This window comes from Pygoscelis adeliae, unplaced genomic scaffold (assembly GCF_000699105.1).
Source record: "Pygoscelis adeliae isolate BGI_AS28 unplaced genomic scaffold, ASM69910v1 Scaffold265, whole genome shotgun sequence".
NCBI lineage: Eukaryota > Metazoa > Chordata > Aves > Sphenisciformes > Spheniscidae > Pygoscelis > Pygoscelis adeliae.
In genome coordinates, this window is record NW_008824810.1 from 373,605 (window position 1) to 395,121 (window position 21,517).

Genomic DNA, 21,517 nt, shown 5'->3' on the forward strand with positions numbered 1-21,517 from the left:
GCCCTGACAGACAAGTTATAAGACAAAGGACAAGCGCTGCGTTGCTGTGAAAGGCTGTCATCGGGGTCTGGGTGGCTTCTACCAAAGTCTTCAACTTAGTGAAACAAACACCCTATCCTAATGCTTCACGTTTGAGTTGGAACCTATTTTATAAAATATATACATGTATATGTACATATATGTATAATCTGTAGACTGCACGTGCACCAGTACTGAGCATCCTTACGAAGGTGACATAAAAGGATTTAGAAATGTATTTGTCAAGATTCCTGTCACTTCACGCCCTCTGGGTTACCGTATCCTCCGTGATGCAGCACTACCCTTCTGTGTGGGGACACTATGACGTGTGTAAGACTCAGATTTACACAGAAGAAGGAAAAGTATGGGATTACATGGCCTGCCAGCCAGAAGCCAGAGACATGATCAAATATGTAAAAGTGACTCTGGATCCCCCAGACATAACGTGTGGAGATCCTCCCGAGACTTTCTGTGCAATGGTAAGGCAAGCTTTTAATTTTGCATAATATATATTTGTGATAGATGGCTTCAAAATGGAAGCCCTATAGCGCGCCTGAAATTATCCAAGAAAATCTGCATCATATTCAGAATGTGAAAGGTTCTGCTGAACACAATGCTGAGCGGTACATTAAGCTGGGCAATGAGATGTTCTACTTACGGGGACGTAACTTGACTTTGTCTGAATTCGGTGTCTCTCTAGGTCAACTTTTAATGACCTAAAAGAAAGCAGCATAAAACTCCTAGTGCGCTAAGCCATAATTGGGATGCGTTCACCTGGATCATGAAAGACTTGAGTGAATTGGTTCCAGTACGATCACCTGAAAGCATCATAGCGTGGTATAATTCAGCGTCATTTCCAAACGTGAGACCATTGTTAGAAGCTCAAACTGCAGAAGCTTAAAAAGTGGTGGTGGGAGCTGGGCTGGTGGAGTTTTTCCAGCAAGCCCACGCAGCCGCGGGCAGCATTGCTGGAGCCTTGCTACCGCACGCAGCGGGGGCATGCCGGCAGGTCCACGCCTGCGCGTGTGGACAGTGCAGCAAGAAACACCCTCAGGTGGGGGCCAGCTCTACCAGCTACCGACAGCTTTCTCCTTTAACTGAAGCTGTAGGCATTCAAGCCGACTAAAAGAGACCGAAGTCAAGCTCCTTCATTTAGATGCTCCTAACATTAGGGACTAGTCTTGGAAATGTTGGGCTTGGTAAATAATTGTACAGGTGTGAGAAACCAGGCAGACACTATATATATCTCAACGTTTTACAGCTGTGCTGCTCCTAAGTGTTTGATAGATCATGCTGTAAGAGGTCACTTGAGTTAAAAGAAATCTTCAACTTGTAGGTGACTTGCTTCTCCTCACAAACATGGAGAATTCATTTTCTTTGCCGCTGAATATTTCTGTTAAACATTGAGTGGAAAATACAATATTCCTTGACTAGAAAATGTGAGTTTGAGATGCAAAACGCATGTACTTACATCTATTAATAAAGCACTAGAAACGTACATCACATTACCCACGTAATTTAGATTTGAAAAACCAATGAGTTCTGGTAAGTGAGGTTATCATAACAGAGAAAAGTCTACAAGATATTTGTTTGCCTGTGTACGAATCATCATTGCTGTGTGACAGCATCCCCACAGGAAGGAAATTTGCTTTTAAATGCCTTATAGTATCATTTTCAACCACTACTGTTCTGTAAGGAGTTCAGGTCCAACCACACACACGTTTAGGGCATTATGTGCACGCATGCAGCTGCTTCCCACGTACATTATGGTAATAGCCACATGATAAATTGCGGAGCTACGTGAATAAATTACTTTCACTGTGAACCGTTGACTGCACCACTTGCTCTCTGCCCACTAATCCATCTCTACTGACATGGCTTTGACACTCTAAACCTCCGAGCAGCTTCGAGCAGCCACTGTTTAAAAACAAGTAAAAGCAACATGCGTAATATGGTCATTTTCTTTTTTCTTTATCTCAAAATGTATTTTCTCCCTCAGAGAAATCTCAGAATAGTAATAGCTGTGATTTAGCCCTCAATCAGTGACATTTAGTAACTCATCGTGTAGTGAATAAGAAAAGTTGTTCTTTTAATGCAAAAGAAACCGCCCAGCAAAACTTGTTTCTTCCTTTTAGTGCAGATAAACATTGCAGCAGTTCCCGTCTTAAGTAATTTTCTAAGTTTCTGAATGCCTTGGTTATCAGTCCACTCTCTAGCTAGAACAGGGATTTTAATTTAAAAAAAAAAAAAAAGACATTTTGATTAAATCTGAGTATTAAAAATGGTGCCAGAACTCCTGAAAATGTTCGACCTAGCAATGTCCTTGGTGCTGTGATGGGGGATGAAGGTTTGCTCAGGAGTCACCTGAGGTGACGGGTGCAGCTCACTCGCTGCTTAAGCCCTTGAGATGCAGAAGGTCGCCAGAATCCTGACACGAGGAGTAGAGAAGGAGGAAGAACTGGGGAGAGGGAGAGAGAGCACGCACAACGAGGGAGTGTATTTAGTGGTGTGCGTGTAGGGTGACTGACTCCCACATGATAAACTGTTGTATTTGCTTTCAGTATGGATGTAAATTGTACATATACGCTGTATTCACATCCGCATTGGTAATTGCTTGACTTACTTGAAACATTAGGAAAATGACAGAAATAGCTGCCGTTCCTGAGATAACTGCACAGCAGCAGAACACTCTCATCCCTAAAAATGCTTCATGTCTAGCTGTACTATAGCTACATGTAAAAATTACACATTTCCTTCAAAACGAGGTTTTAGATGTTTGTAGGCCTGAGCCTTTGGCATTGCCAAACTAGGAGATGTTTTATTTTTGTGTTCATTTTCAGTTTTAGAAAACGAGTTAAGAAGATAGCACTGTCATACTTGGAGAAAGTGGGCAGCAGAAAAGAGTGCATTCCTGTTAGGCATGGTCTTGCACTAAAAAGTCCCAAATTTGAAATGACAGAGATTCTTTTCAGCACGGTGAAGTGCCGAATTGACTTATACAAATGCTTGGTTTTATTGTTGCGGGTACTGGATATTTGCGTGCTAAACCTGTGTACCAGTGTTTCGTTTCTGAAATCAGGTTAACCCTCAGCTGCCTTCTGGTAGTTCCTTGGAGGAGTTCAGGGTCCTTTCAGGTATCCTAACAATAAGCAAGGGTAGCAAAGAGCTGAGCCTGCTTCTGCAAGGAGAGGAGGAGGCTGAAGCAGCCTCCTGTTTTGTTTCCGTATCGGTTCTCCCACCAGGCTCAGTAATTTTCTGTTCACCACAGACTGTACGGACTAAGGCACTAGCTGTTGAGTCTGTGTCAGCTATCAGCGTAGTACAGATTATATCCCTGAAACACAGCCGTACGGAGAGGTTCACCCAAGTCCTGCTGGGAGATAACCGTAAAATCTTAGGCAGTCTGTGAGAGGGAGCTGATAATAGTCTGCAATAACGCACAATGCAGTCGTGCATTGCAATGCACGCAAGCAGACAACACGGAGGAGACGGGCAGTTAATGGTAAAATTCGCCTCCTACTTATTTCTGCGTATTCCCCATGGAATTAAGTGTTCTTACGAGTCCATTATGAGTTTTTACTCGGTGAGCTTGTTTAGTTGACAGACCGAAAAACGAGGTTTTGCACATGCAGATTTCTTGCAAAATGCAACGCTCCTGTAGTTGGTAGCTAAACCCAGCACGTGGCAGCTCACCGCTTGGAAGTACCTTTGGGTCGTCCCTCCAGGACAGCGTCCGTCGGTATTACAGGGAACATGCAGCGGGAAAACTATCCCACAATTGCTTTTATGCAATCTAGTCTGAGAATAACATTATCGTTTCTGGCGACATTCGCTATTGACAACTCATGAGATTATTCTGAAACCTCAAACCCCTGGAGTCCTATGATTATGTGAGATTCTCAGGTTTCATTTAAAACATCTTTATTTTCTTAGTCCTGGTTGTAGAGAAAAGTTTGAAAATTAAAACTGAAAGCTCAAAAAGCAGAAGCCAAATAAATAGCCCTCCAAATTATTATTTGTTTAAAATCTCATCATTTTTAAAGTCGCTCCGGATTTTTAGGGCTTGGGAAAGGATTTTGCTCGAGAGGAGAGATGCATGAAAGAAATACAAACAAACGAATGGCTTAGAGCAGCGAATGCTCGCGGTTTCTGGCCGTGGAGTTGCTTGTGTCTGCAAGGAGGGTGTGACCACATCCTTCCCCAACAGGTAGTACTCCTCCCGCCTGCGGGATAACCAGTCCCCTGCGGAGGGGGTTGACTGGTCACCTCTGGCTTCCCTGTACGTTTTAAGCGGCTAGGGATTGCTTTAGAGTGAGGCACGCGTGCTGGCAGGCAGTGCACGTCTGCTTTCTGTGGCATTCCTTCGAGGAAATCTGGCCGTCCTTTGTCAGTCACAGAGTTGGACTGGACGGTCACAGCATTTGAGCCAGCATGACCATTCCTGTGGGTCTGTAATTCATAAACTTCGAGCATTTGGCATTGCTAAGAGTGTGTCTGGCACCATACGCTTATGCTTAGTTGGCCTGGGGGGAGAGGGAAGGAGAAGAGACAAGAGAAAGAAGCTACTTCATGTTCTCAGAACTGCAGGATTCACTTCGCAGAGATACTGTAAGCAAATTTTTAAGTACCTGGAGGTGCTAGTTCTTGTGGCCTGCAGCATTTCAGTTTACAGATCTGCTTTAAATCCCTGGGAGTAACTACCAGTTGGTGAAATTTTATTCTTCCCTCTTCATAAGCGCTTGTTACCATTTCACAAAACTCTGTCCAGTTATAAAAAGAAACAAATCTGACTTTCCATGACCATCACCATCTTCTGCCCTACAAGAACAGTGCATAGGTGGCTGCTTTATTCCTAAAACGTTTGCCGGCTGTGCTCCCGGTACGAGCGTCGGCAGCCCCCGCGGTGGGGGTCCCTTCACCCCGGAGTCGCACCCCTCGCGTGGGCTGGCCCCTGTGCTGAAATGCAGCCCTTGAGCATGGGGTTTGCATTCAAACCTTAGCCAGGATTAGTGTGTAAATTCATCACGAACTTAATCAGGAGACTCCTAGTGGCTATTGCCGTAATTCGCAAACTGGAGACGAATTTACGTTACCAACCTGCGTTTGCAGCTGAAATGCCAACGTGAAAATCTGCTTATGTTTAGACCTAGCTATCATAACGCCATCCCACATCCCAGTGGCTAAAAAATGATGAAATTATCAGCAATTATCATTGCCTGCAGCTAATTTTCTTCATCGGTTAAACAGAAGCTTGAAAGGAAGCCTACAGACAGGAGCCCTGCGCGTTTGTACAACTTATAGAGCAGAAATGCTGATGACAGTAGAAATTTGAGCCCTTGAGTGCTGCTCTGTATTTCATAGCCAATCAAAACTAAATTAAGAAACAAAGATTATTAAAAAGTCTTCTGTGCATGTAATTCTGGCATAATATTATGAGGTGGACATTAAATTTTTCCCTCTGAGACTTTCAGCATCATTAATATAGCATTACTTTAATTACAAGTAGGTTCATATTCTTTAAAAAAGGGAAAATACTCCGTAGTATAGTTAGTGATACCATTATTATGTTTACTGAAATAATTAAGTGAGCAGATATTCTTCTGAGTAACATATAAATCAAAATGTGCAATAAATATGTATTTTTTGAAGCATTTTGGCATGCATACATGCATTCTCAGGTAAGACATTTTAAAATGGTGTTGAACAATACCATTAAGAGGTGCTGATAAGAAAAAAGCTTTTTTCTTTTATGGACTGAATAAGGACATACAATCCTTCATTTTAGTTCCATCTGTGCAATCTTATTAGGTAGAGTGGGAACAGGCAGTTAAAGACGAGGCTGTTGCTACTGCCTTGTTTAATGTGGATTTTCATAGTTGTATACTTTAAAAGTAGGTACAGCTCAAAGTTATTGCAGGCTTTATTTACAATACCTGCATTCATCTATTCTGAACTCTTCTGAGCGCATTTAATTAATCCAAGTGTTGCTTTGTCATTGTTGGAAAGAACCTTATCCTTCGGGGAGCGGAGTTTTTATTTTGGTCTTTCCTCTTAAGTTACTGGATATTTCATTTCATTTCTAGTACCACAAGACCTATAACGGGGAGCTACAGCCCCTCCGTCCCTTCTCCTCTCCCCTGCCTAGGGCAGGACAGCTCCGCCACCCCACTGACACGGCTGTTCCCATCAAAGCACCGCTTTGGCTGGTCCTTACGTTCCAGCCTCCGACCGGAGCAGCTAGCGGGAGGAGAGGCGAGCGAGGAGCACGCGCCATGCCCTTTGCTCCTTCCGTCCCCCACCGGCTCCCTCCCGCTCGCCAGCGCGGAGGCGGCAGCCTACCTGTGCCTTTGGTACCAGCCTGCCCGCAGACACTTCAAAGGCGCCTTGTTCCTCGGACCTCTTGGGAAAGGAGTTCTTGGCTTCATAAAAGAGGGGAAAAAAAAAAAACGGATATACTTAATGACAGCAGGGATGAAAAACAAATGGTTTGGTAAAAATCTCTTGTTTTCTTCCAAATGGAAGCAACCTAAAAATTAATAATTTCTCACAAATCGAAACTGAGGATTGCCAGTAAAACGGATTTGCATTTTATTCATTATCACACATCAAGATTCCCCAGTAAATTATTAACAAAACTCTATCCGGTTGCCTTTTTTTTTTTTCTCCCCTCAGTTACACTTTGGGTACTGGAATCTTTTCAAACCTCGAACAAAGCAAAAGCGCGCCCACAAAGTACTTCAGTTGTTAAAAATATTTGGGGGTAAAACAGGATTCCCAAACAAAGGCAAGGGCTTCTACTGATTTTCAGTTGCAGAGTTTTAAGGCACATATCACAACTGGGTGTAAAAGTGCGTCCTTTTAACAAGATGTGTATTTTATAAATGCACTTCATAGAAACTGCTTAACTGCTGCTTTTAACACTGCCTTTATTCCGTCTGGTACTTGCTCTCCTATTTTGGTTTTTCCCCTGAAGTTAACTGGAAATATTAGACATTCGTAGCTAACCCAGTGATCAATTTATTGTAATAATAATTGATCTCGGAAAGCAAGGGATCGCCGGGGGCGACTGTGGCTCTGCGGATGAGGTTCTCGCAAATACCTGAGCTGGTGCCACCCTGCTGCCCTCAGCACCCCGACCCCCCCGAGCACCTTCCCCCACCGGCTGAGGGGGGTACCTGGGGGGAGCTGCCCAAGCACTCTGCGGGAACTCGGGCGTTCGGTCGTGTTTGGGTGTGGAAACAGCAACAGCAATTTTATACAGAAATAAATGGCTTCCACTGTAAAATGGATACTCTGACATCCACAGGGGAATCTGAATGGCTTGCTGTCAGTGCGGCTGAGCCAGAAATGTTCCCTCAGCAGCACCTTTAGTGCTGCCTTCTGCAATAAAACAATACTACTTTATAAATAAAATCTTTACTAGCAACGTATTGTAATTTGTACCTCTTCTGGTGAGGCAGAGGTGATCTCGAGCCTGTGGCTCACTGCAGGGAGACTCTCCTAACAGGATTTGCTGGGGTACAGAGGGACAATGCAGTAAAGCAGCATCCCGACCGGTGCTCCTCATCTGGGGAAGGACAGCACATCACCCGCCTCCCTCCTGGGCTGAGGGCCCGTGGCAGCGGGTCACCCCGCTCCTGCTCTGCTAGGAGCCCTGAACCGAGATTTTTTTCCCCCCGGAGCGGGGGTAAATCCGCCTTTCAGCAGAGCGACCTTTGCTTTCTAACCTGCCGGTGTCACGCAGTCAGCCTGGAGGAGCGGGGGTGCGGGATGGCCCCCCTCACGGGGAGCAAGCCAGTTTGCTTTCGCACGTTTCGGTCACGGGCACAATGCCCTGCGGTCCCAAGCGAGCTGTGCAGCGTTGGGCTTTCCAGGCTGCTGTCTCATTTTGAGGACGGTGTGCAGGGAGTGTGATATTGTATTTCCTCCCACTGCGATGGACAAGTCTCAGTGCGAATTTTGGATTTACTTGGCAGAACTGAGCAGAGCTAGTTTTATGCTGCTCAGGTTTGTCCAAATTATCTGGACAAACGTATTTTTCCTTCTTCATTTAGTACCTGTATGTCTCTAAACCCCAGAGTTTCGTGTTTCTTTCTTGCAGGGCTTGTACCTTGTAACAGCTAAGAATCACTGGAAACCAAATGCAGGTTCCTGAGGCACTTCCATGTATTAAGATTTCCATTTGTAAGCATCTTAGTTGAAACAAAGCCAAGCGAACTTGGCCGAGAGTTCTGCAAACCCTGTGTACGTCAGGACAACCCGTTCTGGTTAGCCGGCTCCCCTGGCGTCCTTTGAGAACGCAGAAGTCAGTAAGTTGGCTCCCAAATAATGATTTTAACGTTTAGACATTTATGTTACTTATAAAGCAGCCAGTCCCATATACAGCCCAAGTCGCCCCAGGCAAACATTTAAGCCCACGGTATGCTGCCAGAGCATTCAAGAAGAAAATAAATGTACAGACTGAGACGATAATCGGGCTCTCTCATGCCTTCTGCTCTATGCTGTGGAGCGGAGGGGGAGAAATCCAGACAAGCATTAGCCGTCCCTGTTGACAAAGTATGGAAATTACCCATCTCCTTACACAAGGATGAAAACCTGTCATTAGTTTTTATCCACAGAGTTTAGAAAGAGCTGAATTTGTGGGAGCTGCTGAATTTTACTGAGTAGCACTGCTTCTTTTTTTTTTTTTTTTTTAAAAACAATACTGATACTGTTTTGCCAAAGCTGCAATTTCCAATACATAAAAACCCCACATACCTATTTTAGAGTAGCTAAAAGCAGGTAGGAGATCTGTTAAACCGAATATTTCTTGACTTGTTTCAAGGCCTATAAGTACTAGCTGGATCTGAAAAGTCAAAAATAATCCCAGATACTATTAAGGTCATTGACTGACAAGACGCACGTCCCTCTGTACACTGGGATGCTAATCTCACTAGCTGAAAAGTAGGAAGTAGTTCTGTACCCGATTTACTTGTAGAAACAATGGCTGTTGATACACATTTTAGGTATGGAAGTTTATGTTTTCACAGGTCACTTGCAGTGACACCATCTTGATCTACAAGTACAAATATAGCTAGGGACATGAAAATCCTTGGCATGGAGCTGGCTTGGCCACGCGCATAAGTGACTTCATGTAGCTTTGATGTTTGCTGTATCGTATTTTCTGTAAAATGGTTTTATTCCTTATCTTCTAGTTCTTTAGGCAGATTGTTTATATGGAATTTAGGAATAAAAAAAGAAGAGGAAAGAAAAGGGCGCAAATGAATTTTAATTGTATTTATTACAAGCAAGAAATTGTACCAAAGGTATTTTATGTCAGGCTTCAGCCCAGAATTTTTATACCTAAGTAGTTGTAAAACCTTTAAGAGAGGACACTTATGATGAGAGGAGCGTTTTCTTACATATACATACTGTGTTCTTCCAGCATCCTGGTGCATTTTAGATTTATCTGTAAAACTGTCAGGAGCCATCATTTTAACTCATCAATTTGATTTTTACCATCTACACCTGCTCATAAGGTGCTTTCCTCCAGTGAAAACTAGAAACAGAGCTGCTTGTGGGTGACACTTAAAAATGACTGGGGGGGAAGGTTAAAAAAAAAAGGAATAGCAAACAACTACACAAAAGCCCTCATCTTTTAAAAACAAGCGCATAGCTATAGAAAAAAGTACAGAATGTCATTTTCTGACTGCTAAAACAACTCTTTCTACATGTGCTATTTTCCCCATCTATTTTTATCGCAGCCTTCCAGACTCTGACATGCCTCTTGGCTTCCTTGACCATATGGATGTGCCGAGCAGTATGAATACTGTAGGGATAGCCTGCAGAAATATCCTAGCAAGGTGCCTCGCTTTGCAAGAGTTTGCTCAGACTTCCAGAAACATTAAGTAATGGGTTTAATGGGTTTTATGGGTTCAAGCATTGTAGCTTTCCTCACTAAAATTTTGGGGTAAGTTTTTGCCAGCAGTTTGCATTGGAGTCCCCCTTTTCCTGAAACAGAAGTGAGAGAAGCTTTTGAAAATAAAAGGTTAAAAACATACAAGCTTTCTGTTATCTGGAGCACTGGCTTTGATTTTTTAAAAAAGGTATCCTTCAATAACTAAAAAGCAGGTAGAGGTGAATCATAATGTATAGTTCATGCCTAAGAGTCAGTGTTTGACTTCCCATAAACAGGACTTAAAAGATGATCTTCCATTGAAATGAATGTGCCCTGTAGAAGTCAACAGAAGGACTTCTACTGACAGCAATGGATCGTGCCCAAATACTGCTTCCTTAGTAGTGCGTATATACCAGTTGCAACAGGACAAAGGGGAATGGCTTTAAACTAAAAGAGGGTAGATTTAGCCTAGATAGAAGGAAGGAATGTTTTACGCTGAGGGTGGTGACGCACTGGCCCAGGTTGCCCAGAGAGGTGGTGGATGCCCCATCCCTGGGAACATTCCAGGTCAGGTTGGACGGGGCTCTGAGCAACCTGCTCTAGTTGAAGATGTCCCTGCCCGCGGCAGGGGGGTTGGACTAGATGACCTTTAGAGGTCCCTTCCAACCCAAACTATTCTGTGATTCTGTGATTTATTTCCAACCTTTTTCCATTTATAAAATCTTCTTTACTCATTATACTCAACATTAGCTAAGCATCATCGTTTATGAACTTCAGGTTTTATAGGTTTAAAAGCAAGTCTACGAACAAGAGTTCAACAGTTCCCTTTTTTTGTTAATCAGAAAAGATGGGGTTTTCAGCATAACATTTTGTGAAATTTTAAGCTGTAAGAGAGAGTATGCCATTTTTAAATGTTGTCCAATTTGTTTGTCCAACAATGGACAAATGGTTGATGTCTGAAATTCATTGGGGTTTTGAAGCCATACATACATTTGTTTCCCCTCCTTCTACAAGTTGTTTCCGCAAGTCCTCAGCTGGTATAAAGTGGTATATGTGCATTGAATGGGATGGTGCAACCACAGTGGAGACGGTGGCTCCCGTACGTCTGCCACTTGTGCCATCCCTGCACGCCTCCCCGGGGCCAGCCCCTCTCTCCAGTCTCGCTGAAATGGGGGCTCTTGAAAATGGTGGAAAAGGAAGGCTGAAGAGAGAAATGGGGAGTTGCTCCAAAGAACACAAGAGCCTGCCTTCCTCCCAGCTGGATCCCTGTCTCGTCACACCTTAAGGGCCCTGCAGCTCGAGAAGCCACCAGAGCTGATGGGTTTGTTCTAACTTAACGCTTCTGCTACCCTTTTTTGGGCAACAGTCTCTTTTAAAATGGTACAGACCCATACAGACCTCAGTTGTGGACCTTAGACAGGTACATGTGAAGTGGTTTTGAAATCCTTTTGAATTCTTAAGGTTAAGGAGTTCAGCAGTAGGATGGGAGAAGCGTCTGCTGAAGCGTGCTTTGGTTTATGAAGACCCCCTCATCGTGCTGCTTTTCCTAGGCGCAGTCTCCAAGAGAGTAAATCCATTGCAGGAGTGCAGAGAAAGCAGGCACAGCCTTTTTACAGGCAGCGTTCGACGCTCCTAATCAATAATAACCTAAGAATTTGGAGTAAATGTCATTCTGGTGATTGTATCTTGTCAAGGGCCTCATACTGGTAAGTGATGGGGTTTAGAATGATAAAATTGGGCATAAGATAAGAAACAAAAATCAGACAGCAGCAGGGCCCCACTGAATTTAACCTTAGCCTCAGGGGGGTTTTTCAGTTCCCATCCTCAAGGTCATTGTACCTATGCTAATGCAACCGTCAGCATCCTCCTCATGCCAGGCCAGTTCCTTCTGATACCCCAAAAGAAGATTCACAGGAGCTGACCGAGAAAAAATAGTGCTTTTCACAAATGAATTAGAGATGAATGGCACCATGATGACCTGTTTTAACACTTTTTTTTTTTTTTAATGACACCACCTTACATGAGCTTCTCTAAACTCCTGGCACGTAAGCCAGTCACAGTTGGGGTTTTTTGGCTGTCACCCTAGCCAATGTCCAAGGCCTGGGAAAGTAGATGTAAGGGCGACGCTGAGCAAGCCTTTGCTGTCACTGCCTTTAGTCTGCATTAGTGATTGGTTTGTTTATAATTATGAGCCGTATAAAGCCTTGCAGGAAGAGCAGAACATGTTTACTTTTACAATGATGAAATAAATCATAAATTGGAGACACCTTTGGAATTCAAAAATACCCCTCTTAACCAGGGGTCAGATCCACAGCGTTTTGCTGGGAAATACGTGTGAACGTGGGCGGTGCAGCTATAGCAAAGGGCTGAAGAACAGGGCGATAAACCTCTTCGCTTGAGCTAGTCGCGGCAGTCTACAAGGTAACGCCGGTCGCGGTGGCAGGTCTTGCAGCCCCTAAGCAACCCACGCACGCGGAGAGAAGCGCGATAGCAATGTTGCATCTCGGAAGAAGATGACGGGGATCCCTCGTATTTCTGTGCGGATCTTGGAGGATTCTTGGATAATTTGTTTGCAGGAGAAATGGGCTTTTCTCCACGTAAGAAATGCTTGTGGCATTCCAACAGTATTGTCACGCAGACTTTGTTAGAAGACATTATCTGGCCCATAAACTCGTGAAGCAGAGAAACTTATAATTGAGCCTACAATACTGCTGTATCTGACAATACATGTCTGCTTAAGCCTTGCGCTTCACAGATCTCCACATGCCGGGTAGTTGGGTTCAGTTATCGTCGGTTTTAATGATTTATAGTTTTCTGACGTAGGTTTTGTCACCTAGGTGACATAAACCACAACAGTTTCTTAATGCTTTATGCAGAAAAACGATACAGAAAGTAAACACATAACACAAAATATGGACATGCTTTACAAGTAATTACAGAGCCTTAAGCTAATGAGAAATGGGAGTCCATTTCTACAGTATGTGTGGCTCAGCGCCTTATTCTGCAATCAGTGAACCTCACAGGCGTTGAGCAGATCTGCAGCCGTAGAAAAGAGCTGTTTTCTGATTTGGTTTGGTTTTTTAGTAGAGTGCTTTTAGCTTTTCTCAGTTTGAGTCGGGTTCCAACTACTTTTTTATAATTTTCTTTTTGTTAATTGTATATGTGAAGGTCACACAACTAAAGTTGTAAAAAAAGATCTAATTTTAACCTGCAGTTGATTTATGAAATGATACTCAATTCCTTGAGTTTGTGAAAATAACATATACCACTAATAATCTCTTGGAACTGATTTAACACCATATTCTATTGCAGTGCTAGGAAGAAGCCAAGGACTTGTAACAATCCGTCATTTGCAGTGACATTTTTATTACTCTTTCAGAAATGCTGTGCTTTAATTGTCTCCTTGCTTCAAATCAACTGCTTAGTTTGCTTTAACAGTAGGTTTTTTTCCTCTATAGTTATCGTTGCCCTTGCTATCAGAAACCTAAACTCTCTGTATATTCCTGGCATGGCAACTGCTAACAGGAACGGGAGCAGAGAACCTATCCATGTCCCTCTAATTTAAGAGAGTGAAAACGCTATATTAATTGCAAGTCGCATTTTTATGGAATTCACACCAGATTCCTTATAGACCTGCATCCCAGGCAATTCCCCCCTGATTCACTGGGATTGAGCTGAGACAAAATCCATCCAAAATAATATACTTTTTTTTTTGCACTGTTATGAAGTTTTCAACAAGCTGTCCAGTAGAGAAATGGCTTTCCTTTCAGCTATTAAAAAGAAACTGTAAGCTCTTAATTTAGTAGCAGCGTCGCTAGTGCTTTAGCATCTTCTGCAGTGTGCCTCCAACTGATGAACCGAAGCGCAACTATAAATAGCAATGATGTCTTTGTCAGCTTGTGAGAAAAAGGGGTTGGGTGTGTTGGTTTTTTCCCCCCCACATTTCCTGAAAGGACATACAGTAAGACATCTCTAATCTCTTCTTTTGCTTAGTACCTAGATTTATCTATTTGATGGGTTACTGAATCAAAACACTGATTCGTTGCCTGCTGGTTCACACCGCAGCTCGGCGAACAACAGGAACACGGCCCTAAGGTTGTGTCGTATATGATTGGCGCCCCAAAGTTTAGCGATTGCGTTAAGCTCTCAGCTTTACAGTTCAGGACTTTGGGGTGACCTTCCCTTTTCGAGTAAGAGGCAATTTCCCTCCAGCCCGAAACGTGCTCGCCTGAACCACAGCCAGGCCAAACCGCATGCTCAGACCTGCGGTCCCCGCGCGTCCCCCGTGCATCGCAATGATGAGGGAGCCCCTGCCAGGATCCCAAATCCTCGGGAGATCCCTTTCACGGTTGGACGTCTCCTTCACCGCTCTGTATCTGATAACTAAGAAGTTGTCTGAGGAACAAATGGCTTGTCAGAGTGTGTCTACCTGCTCTGTATTTTAAGAGAGTACCTGTCAGAAAAGCGTTACGTTTCACAAATGCCCGGTTTGGGGACCCGATGCAATGACAAAGAGGAGGGACTTGACGATGGCTGTGGCAGCACAGCTGGTCCGCATGCTCGGAGGTTTTAATGGAGCAGATAAAAATCTGTCCTGGATTCTGAATCACAAATACATTCCGGCAAATAACAACCTGGGGGGGGGGAGTTAATTTTCAGGGCTTGCATGCCTTCGGGTTTGTTTGAGAATATTTTTTCTTAAGGGTAATGTTAGGTGCTAAGGGAAAGTTACAGCGAGGCTTGTGACTAATGGATAAGATGCAGCATGCTCTGTGATGCTGCGAGAAAAATGCTGATGCAGTTAACTGATATCAGAGAGATAAAATAGCACCAGCATTAAAACAGACAAAGAAAGATTTTACAAAGTTTTTGAGATCCCACCTTGGTACCATTTTAGAGGATGCTTCTAACTAGTAGCCACACAAATAATTGCAGATTACAATGTCATACAACTCCATGAACTAGGTGAAGGAAAAATAGCAACATTTTCATTTTAATGAGATGTCTGCTCTCTCCTCCTCTGTACCGTGCATCTTAATGTACCTTGCTGTCTGCACTGACTTGGGGCTCCAAGGCTTTGTCATTTCTTGGCAATTCCATTCTCTAATTTCGTCTGACACATGGTGCTTAAATCCACAAGAAATGTGAGGTGAGGCAGAGAGGATTCCTGCAGACTGCCGCACCATAAGAGGAGCACTCATTTGCATTATTCATTAGATAAAGGCACTGATTTGCATCTCATTTTGGTCGTCTCCATTTCCAGGCAGAGGGTGTAGAGAATTCGCAGAATTGCTGAATTTTTATGGTATTAATAGCGCTCATTCGGGATTAAGTCTCCATTGTCTGCTGCCTCGTATTTTGTCCCACACTTATCTTAAATACCTACAGAAATGACATTCTTTTGTTCTTTTTATAATGAACTGTAGCTATTTACTGCATAGTAAAAGGGTGATAATTTGTTTATCATTGCAATTTTAGAAGTATTTATCAAAGCCATAATTCTATACCTTGTCATTATCTGTAATTAGATTATGATCTTTTTCCCTGTTGTTCCGAGGTTATGGTTCAAAGGCAAAAGCTTGTAAAGCAGCTGCAATGATTATGCGCGATCTGACAGTATCTACAAATTTTTTTTTTGCCGTTCAGTATTCTTAAGCAGTAAGCTTTTAAGAACTGTATGCCTTCTGTTAAGTAACATGTTAACACAGTAAAGTTGAGACATAGAATAGCCCTAGATAACTTTCAAGACTGTTTTGTTCTTTTCTAAGCTTTATGAACCAATTTGCATTATGCTTAGTGTTAATATTTGATTTAGAAATCTATACTGTAAAAAGGAGGAGATATCACTGTTCTGTCCACAGTGCATTGGGGGGGGATGCTTAATTTTTTGGGGGGAAGGGGTGGGTGGCACTACCAAGCTCTTTCATCCTGTTATTAAACACAGGAAACTGTCTGGGGAAATTAGGAATTCTAGAAGACATAAACAGGTATCTTTATTTCATATATGCTTTTTGAGAAAATATACATGATAAACACCTTAGAAAACGCTGCTGAAACCCAGAGCCATTCCCTGACCTGTCATTTACCTCCTAGGGCAGCAAATGACTAAAAAAAAATGGTGGCTTATTCTGACTCTCAAAGCCCTCAGTTAAGCCTGGTGCTTCACTGGGCTGGATATTGTACAAAAATAAGGGAAGGCATTGTTCCCATTTTAAATAGCTTACAGTATAATTGAAACCCAAATGGAAAAAGTATAAAAAGGTGGGGATCTTAAGGCTGACTTTAGCAAGATGAGGAGCTAAGGCTAATGATTGTGCATTATTTCTATTTTTTATTGTAATTATGGCATGGCTCTACAGCTGATGCTGTAGCTGTCCAAGTTCTTGGGGGTGCCACGCGAGACAAATTCACATTGGGCTTGGGTTAGAAGGTGGGAAAGGCAACAGCCCCGAGCAGCAGTTGGTCAGGACACTTCATCTGTAAGCAGCGTTATGGCAGAAAATACAATGCAAATGGCATATGAAAATGAAACCGGCTTATACTAGGACCCTGCCTAATACGCAACTTAATTATAATTGAGTTTGCCACAAGTTAGTGACACAGCTGAATCTAAACAAATCACCTAGGTAATGCACTGATTGCACTAACAGCAGTTGTTGTCAGGGGCAGAAGATGCCATATGGCTCCTCTTCTCTACCCAGGTCAAAATACTGTTAGGAAGAAGCTTAAATACATGGACACAAATGAGGAATTAGCTGATCTGGCTTTCCTCCAGCCCGTGGCGTGCGTACACGTCCCAGGGTCTGACCGTTCCCGGGCGCAGTGGGGGGGCTACCCAGTTTTTTCCAGAACGTACCGAGTGGAGGAGTATCACGGTACTTGAGGACAAACAAAGGCAGCTGGCGCTGGCTTGCATTGCTCAGGCACAGCTTAGCTCTCCGAGGCATGCCCAGGATGGGGTTTGGGCAGTTTGCGAAAGGAAAAGAAAGTATAAATGACACCGAATCCAAACCAGGGGGGAACGTAAGGGGTGAATGAAGCAGGAGCCAGTCCTGCACAGGGCAGGGTCGGGGTCAGCCCGAGGGAGGGCTTTTCATGTCAACGGGGACATGAGTCAAACTCCCGCTAATTGCAGTGAATTTGGTACAAGTCTTCTAAAGCTTGTACAGCCTTTTTGTTTTCTTATTTTGGGAACAGACAAAACTATAGTATAAATTTTGCAGTGCCGTGACCAAGATGTTACCCCTCACGTTCCCTTACGATTGCAGAATCTCCTCCTTTTACAATAAATATCAAATGCTAAAACCAGTTGCCAATAACATTGCAGAAGCTACTGTTCCTGTAAGAGCAGCAGAGCCTGGTAGTACCGCTGCTTTTAAAAGATCTTTTAGCATTTCTATTCTAAACTGTGCGAGATGCTTTTCTAGGTTGCATCAGGCTGAAGCACAGCAGAAGCGGAGTTTATGATATGTTAAATTGTTATTAACTACAAAATATCATCCAAAGTATAGTGTTCTGCCAGTTTGAGTTACATACTTTTGTTATGCTTTTTGCTCTGAAAAATACACATTTGAAATTAAGTGTGCCAAGTAGGCCAGATGCTGCCCTTCAGAAATAAAAATTGCCTTAACTGATTCTGTGATGATTCGGGTTGTAGAAGAGCCGTAAGATTTCTGCCAGACTTAAAATATCTTTCCTTGAACACTGGTCCCACTGTGCTGATCTTGCTGTCAGCAAGGGTTTGCAGATCTTCAGTTATGAAACACCTTGTCACCACTCACCCAGCAGCTTGCTCCCGCTCTGCTGTGAAGTTTGTTAAAAGTACTTTGTTCAGGTTTTGAACTATGGAGTGGGTTTCCTGATGATTTTCTTAGGAAAAGGGTTGTGGACAGTCCTTTGATACAACTCAGGGTAGCTATTCTGAAGCATGTTACAGAAGCGGTGGATAATCCAAAGGCTTCTGCACAATGGATTATTCTAAACAATATTTACCCTTAAAAATGCCCTTGTCTACTGCAAAGTGAGGAGAGCAGCTGTTCAACATTTATTTTTATCTTCACTCTTCAATGGATATTAGACCTCTGCCTCTTTTGGGGCTTGCCACAGTATCCTTGACGAATTTATTGCACAGCTCTGCCTCATTCATTACAAACCACCTATTTTGTCTGCCATGGGCTTCTCTGCACCCTCAGCTGCACCTGGGAGAGTTTGGAGTGAGTCCACTGAAGTCACCATGGAAGCGCCTAGACCGTGGTTTGGATGCTCTGTGCTGCCTTGGCCACGCAAAGCAGCCGAAAAGCAGGCTTGAGGATGGAGCAGAGGGTTTTTACTGGCACAGAAAAATTCCTCCAGTGGCAGAGGACTGGCAGAGGCAGCTCAGTGCCATCTGCTCTTTGATCCTCCTCCTACTTCAGAAGCGCATTCAGGAGACGGACCGTGCCAGCAGCTGGAGGATGTGGAGCAGACCTGAGAAAAAACCTTCCAGACAGTCAGCGCAGCCAGTACGCTGGGACTTGTGTAACCAACACGGGCTGGAGCAGCCTTTAGGATGCTCTGAATTATGCCTAGAGTTGTTCCAAGTCTTAATCAGGGTGAAATGCTTTTTAGGACTACTTTTCTCCCTCTTCATTTGTGATGAGCATAAACCAGAAACCAAAATACGTGAGTTTGCTCCACACTGTGGATGACAATTTCTACACTATATTCATAATTAAAAGTGTGAAGCTGTTTCATATAAGCTTCAAGAATGACAATTGAAATAAAACTGTCAGTCTAGTGGGTCATGCCAAGAGCAGATCTTAGATGCTTCTTGGCACTACGAAAACACAGTCGTTTGCTGCACAGATGACATTACAGGATCCAGCCCTTCTAATACGCCTCACTAATTACAGAAAGCTGATCCTCATGTCTTCATCCCTCATGTGTGAAATTCCGAGAACTGAACCAAATTGAGTTCCAAATATATTTTCAGTTTATGTTGAGAGATGCCACTATTTCAGCGAGTCCGAGAGAAAAGGAATATTGCTTTCCTTCAAACAGTATGAACAGCACTGCAAGGAGATTACATCTGTTACAAGAGGAAGATGCTATCTTTATGCCTTTTTGTAAAACAGCCAATGGCTAATGGGCAGGAAGTCTTTCAGAAAGTTTTGCAAATCCACATAATGTTCCTGAGTACTGGGGCGTGCATTCGAATCGCAGATTTAACCGAGAGAAGAAAAGCGGGGGGATTCGTGCAGCCAGATAGCTCACTGTTGGCTATGCATCTGAGAAGGATCAAAACCACAAGTCTTGCCAGCTAAGAATAGCATTATCTTAAGTTTAAAACACTTCCTTCTGATGTTCCTCTTCAGTTCGTAGCATGTAAATCAGTGCTGCTTCTTGCCCTTCGGAGCAGACCAAAGCACTTGTAGGTGTTTTGCTGTGCTAAGCGTGGAGAACTGCAAGTACCTGGAGTCGGTCCCTTCTCCAGACTCACATGTAACTGGGGTGGCTGACAGAAATCCTACAGACGCATGAACTAATCTAAATTACAAGGGCCAGAAGTGAAGATGTACAGTGGTAGCTGATCACGCTACAGTTTCTTACCATGAGCTGAAGCACAGAGCAAAGTTGGAAGACTGCTTCTGAGAAACACAGACGTGCAGTCTCTGATGACTTCCATTGCGCTCAGTGTTTGTGTAGTGGATTAAATGCATGATAGGGGTACTCTAAAACTTGAAGACCTCTGACTCAAATGATGTGATTTATACCGTGATCTTTTAGTTCATCTGAAGTGCCTGTGACAATCCCTGTAGTTTCAGGAACGTGCAATGAACGGGAGCGAACGCCTGCACCTCATCTCACACCAGTTCCACGGATGAGCTGGCGACTTCCCATGGTACTGCATTGCTTCTAAATGCTTAGTGTGCAAGCTCCTAGCGCATGCTGCGATTAAGGATTCTCCCAGAGGAAAATTAATATAAGAAAATTATGGGAAACCATAACTCAGATTTCCTTTACCATCTCACTGTTCACTTTAGGTACCTTCAAAAGAATTAAGTGTATTTTTTCGAGCTTTAGAGGCTACACTCGATATCTCAGAGCATCAAAGCGCCTGCTTTTGTACAGAATTCTTGAAAGTCAGTCACGGTGGTAGCTTTCAAGGAATAGCTCTTGTGTTAGCCGTGCCAGCTAAGTTTAAAAGATCACTGTTACAACTCAGGCATTCCAATAAGTTAAAAAAAGAGTTAATGGTGCTGTTACAACAACTTAATATACTTCCTGCGTGTCGGTGTGTTTCTTCTCATTTCTCACACGTCTCCTTGTTCAGCTAAGCAGTCCACCCTTTTCAGATTCTCTTTGTCTAAAAATCTTTCCATGCCTCTCATCCTTTTTTTGTCACAAGGGAATCGGAGTTCTCTGAACATCAAAATAGCACGAGAAGAACCGGCGGTAACAATGTCTGGAGAGTTGTAGGAGTCTGCAGGGGAAGTCAGGCGGAGGCTAATACTACACTCTGCATCGGCACTTAACCATACATCACTTCCATAAACGTAGCGAAGACGGGGGTTTAACTGGTTGATTCCTGAGTGAGCAGTTTCTACAGTGCCGCTATAAAAATTATTTATACAACCGTATTATTTAGGAACACTTGTATTTATGAGCCCTTCTTGTGCTAGCTCGGTGCTGTCCAAACGTCTGGATGATCCCTTACCCCAAATGCAAGCTCTCATTTTAAGGAGGCAACAGATAGGGACAAATTGTGGAGCACGAAGTAGTAAGGGGTCAACACTAGTCAGCATGATAGACGGTAGTCTTAGCACAGCACACGATTAATATTTAGTATCACATTTCCACTAGTTATCACTGCAAGAGAGGCTTTTAAGGAGATGAACTTAAGGAGATTCATGATCTCGTTTCACTGATGTTTAGGGAAAACTCCTCCCAAGTGCGAAAAGCAGCATGGGAGAAAGTACGAGGCTGCCTGTGTAATAGATAAGTAAATAAAAATCACGCAGGTAAGGAGTGAAGGCTCTTATCAGCAGGCAGTGATAACGAGGGAAGAGTTGGCTTCCTGATATCAAACTGGAGATGATGAGTGGGGCGGGAATAGGCTGTGAAGGGTTTTGAGAGTTAGGGCAAACAGCCGATGGTTGATGAGATGGAGAAGGGGAGCTGGTGCTGGAGTGCAATGGGAGCGCGCGGTGGCCGAAGCAATGAGCTAGAAAAATGATCTTTGCAGCAGCGTTCTGGATGGTTATCACCAGGGCAAGATTGCATTTGTCAAGGCCAGAGAAAAGGTTGTTGCTGTAATCAAGACACGGTATGGCGAGAGCCTGAATGAGCGTTTAACTGGAAAGATGGATAGGAAAGACCGTATCGTAGAGATATGATAGCGATGCAGCATGGAAGCCATAAATCATCTGGCTGAGCCAGTGCACTCTCAGCAAGGTCAGTTAGCCCATGATGAGCACTGCGCTGCCAAAGCTAGGCTGCTGCCGCTGCCCAAGCTATCGAGTTTGTAACTATTGCAGGAACATCTAAGCAACAGATTTATAGCTAGCTCAGATCTCCGCTCTGTGCAACTAAATGCAGTGTAAACATATTTAGCCTAAGTGTGACTTCCCAAATTAATCCACC

The 21,517-nt window shown here is 43.5% G+C and overlaps 1 protein-coding gene across 1 annotated transcript in view; it reads left to right on the forward strand.

Moving 5' to 3' along the window:
* The first annotated feature begins 251 nt into the window (after positions 1–251).
* NTNG1 (netrin G1) overlaps positions 252–21,517 on the forward strand; it is a 155,770-nt gene continuing 134,504 nt past the window's right edge. The window contains exon 1 of the mRNA XM_009324226.1: positions 252–497. Coding sequence (XP_009322501.1) covers positions 252–497 — 246 coding nt within the window. The remainder of the gene's footprint in view (positions 498–21,517) is intronic.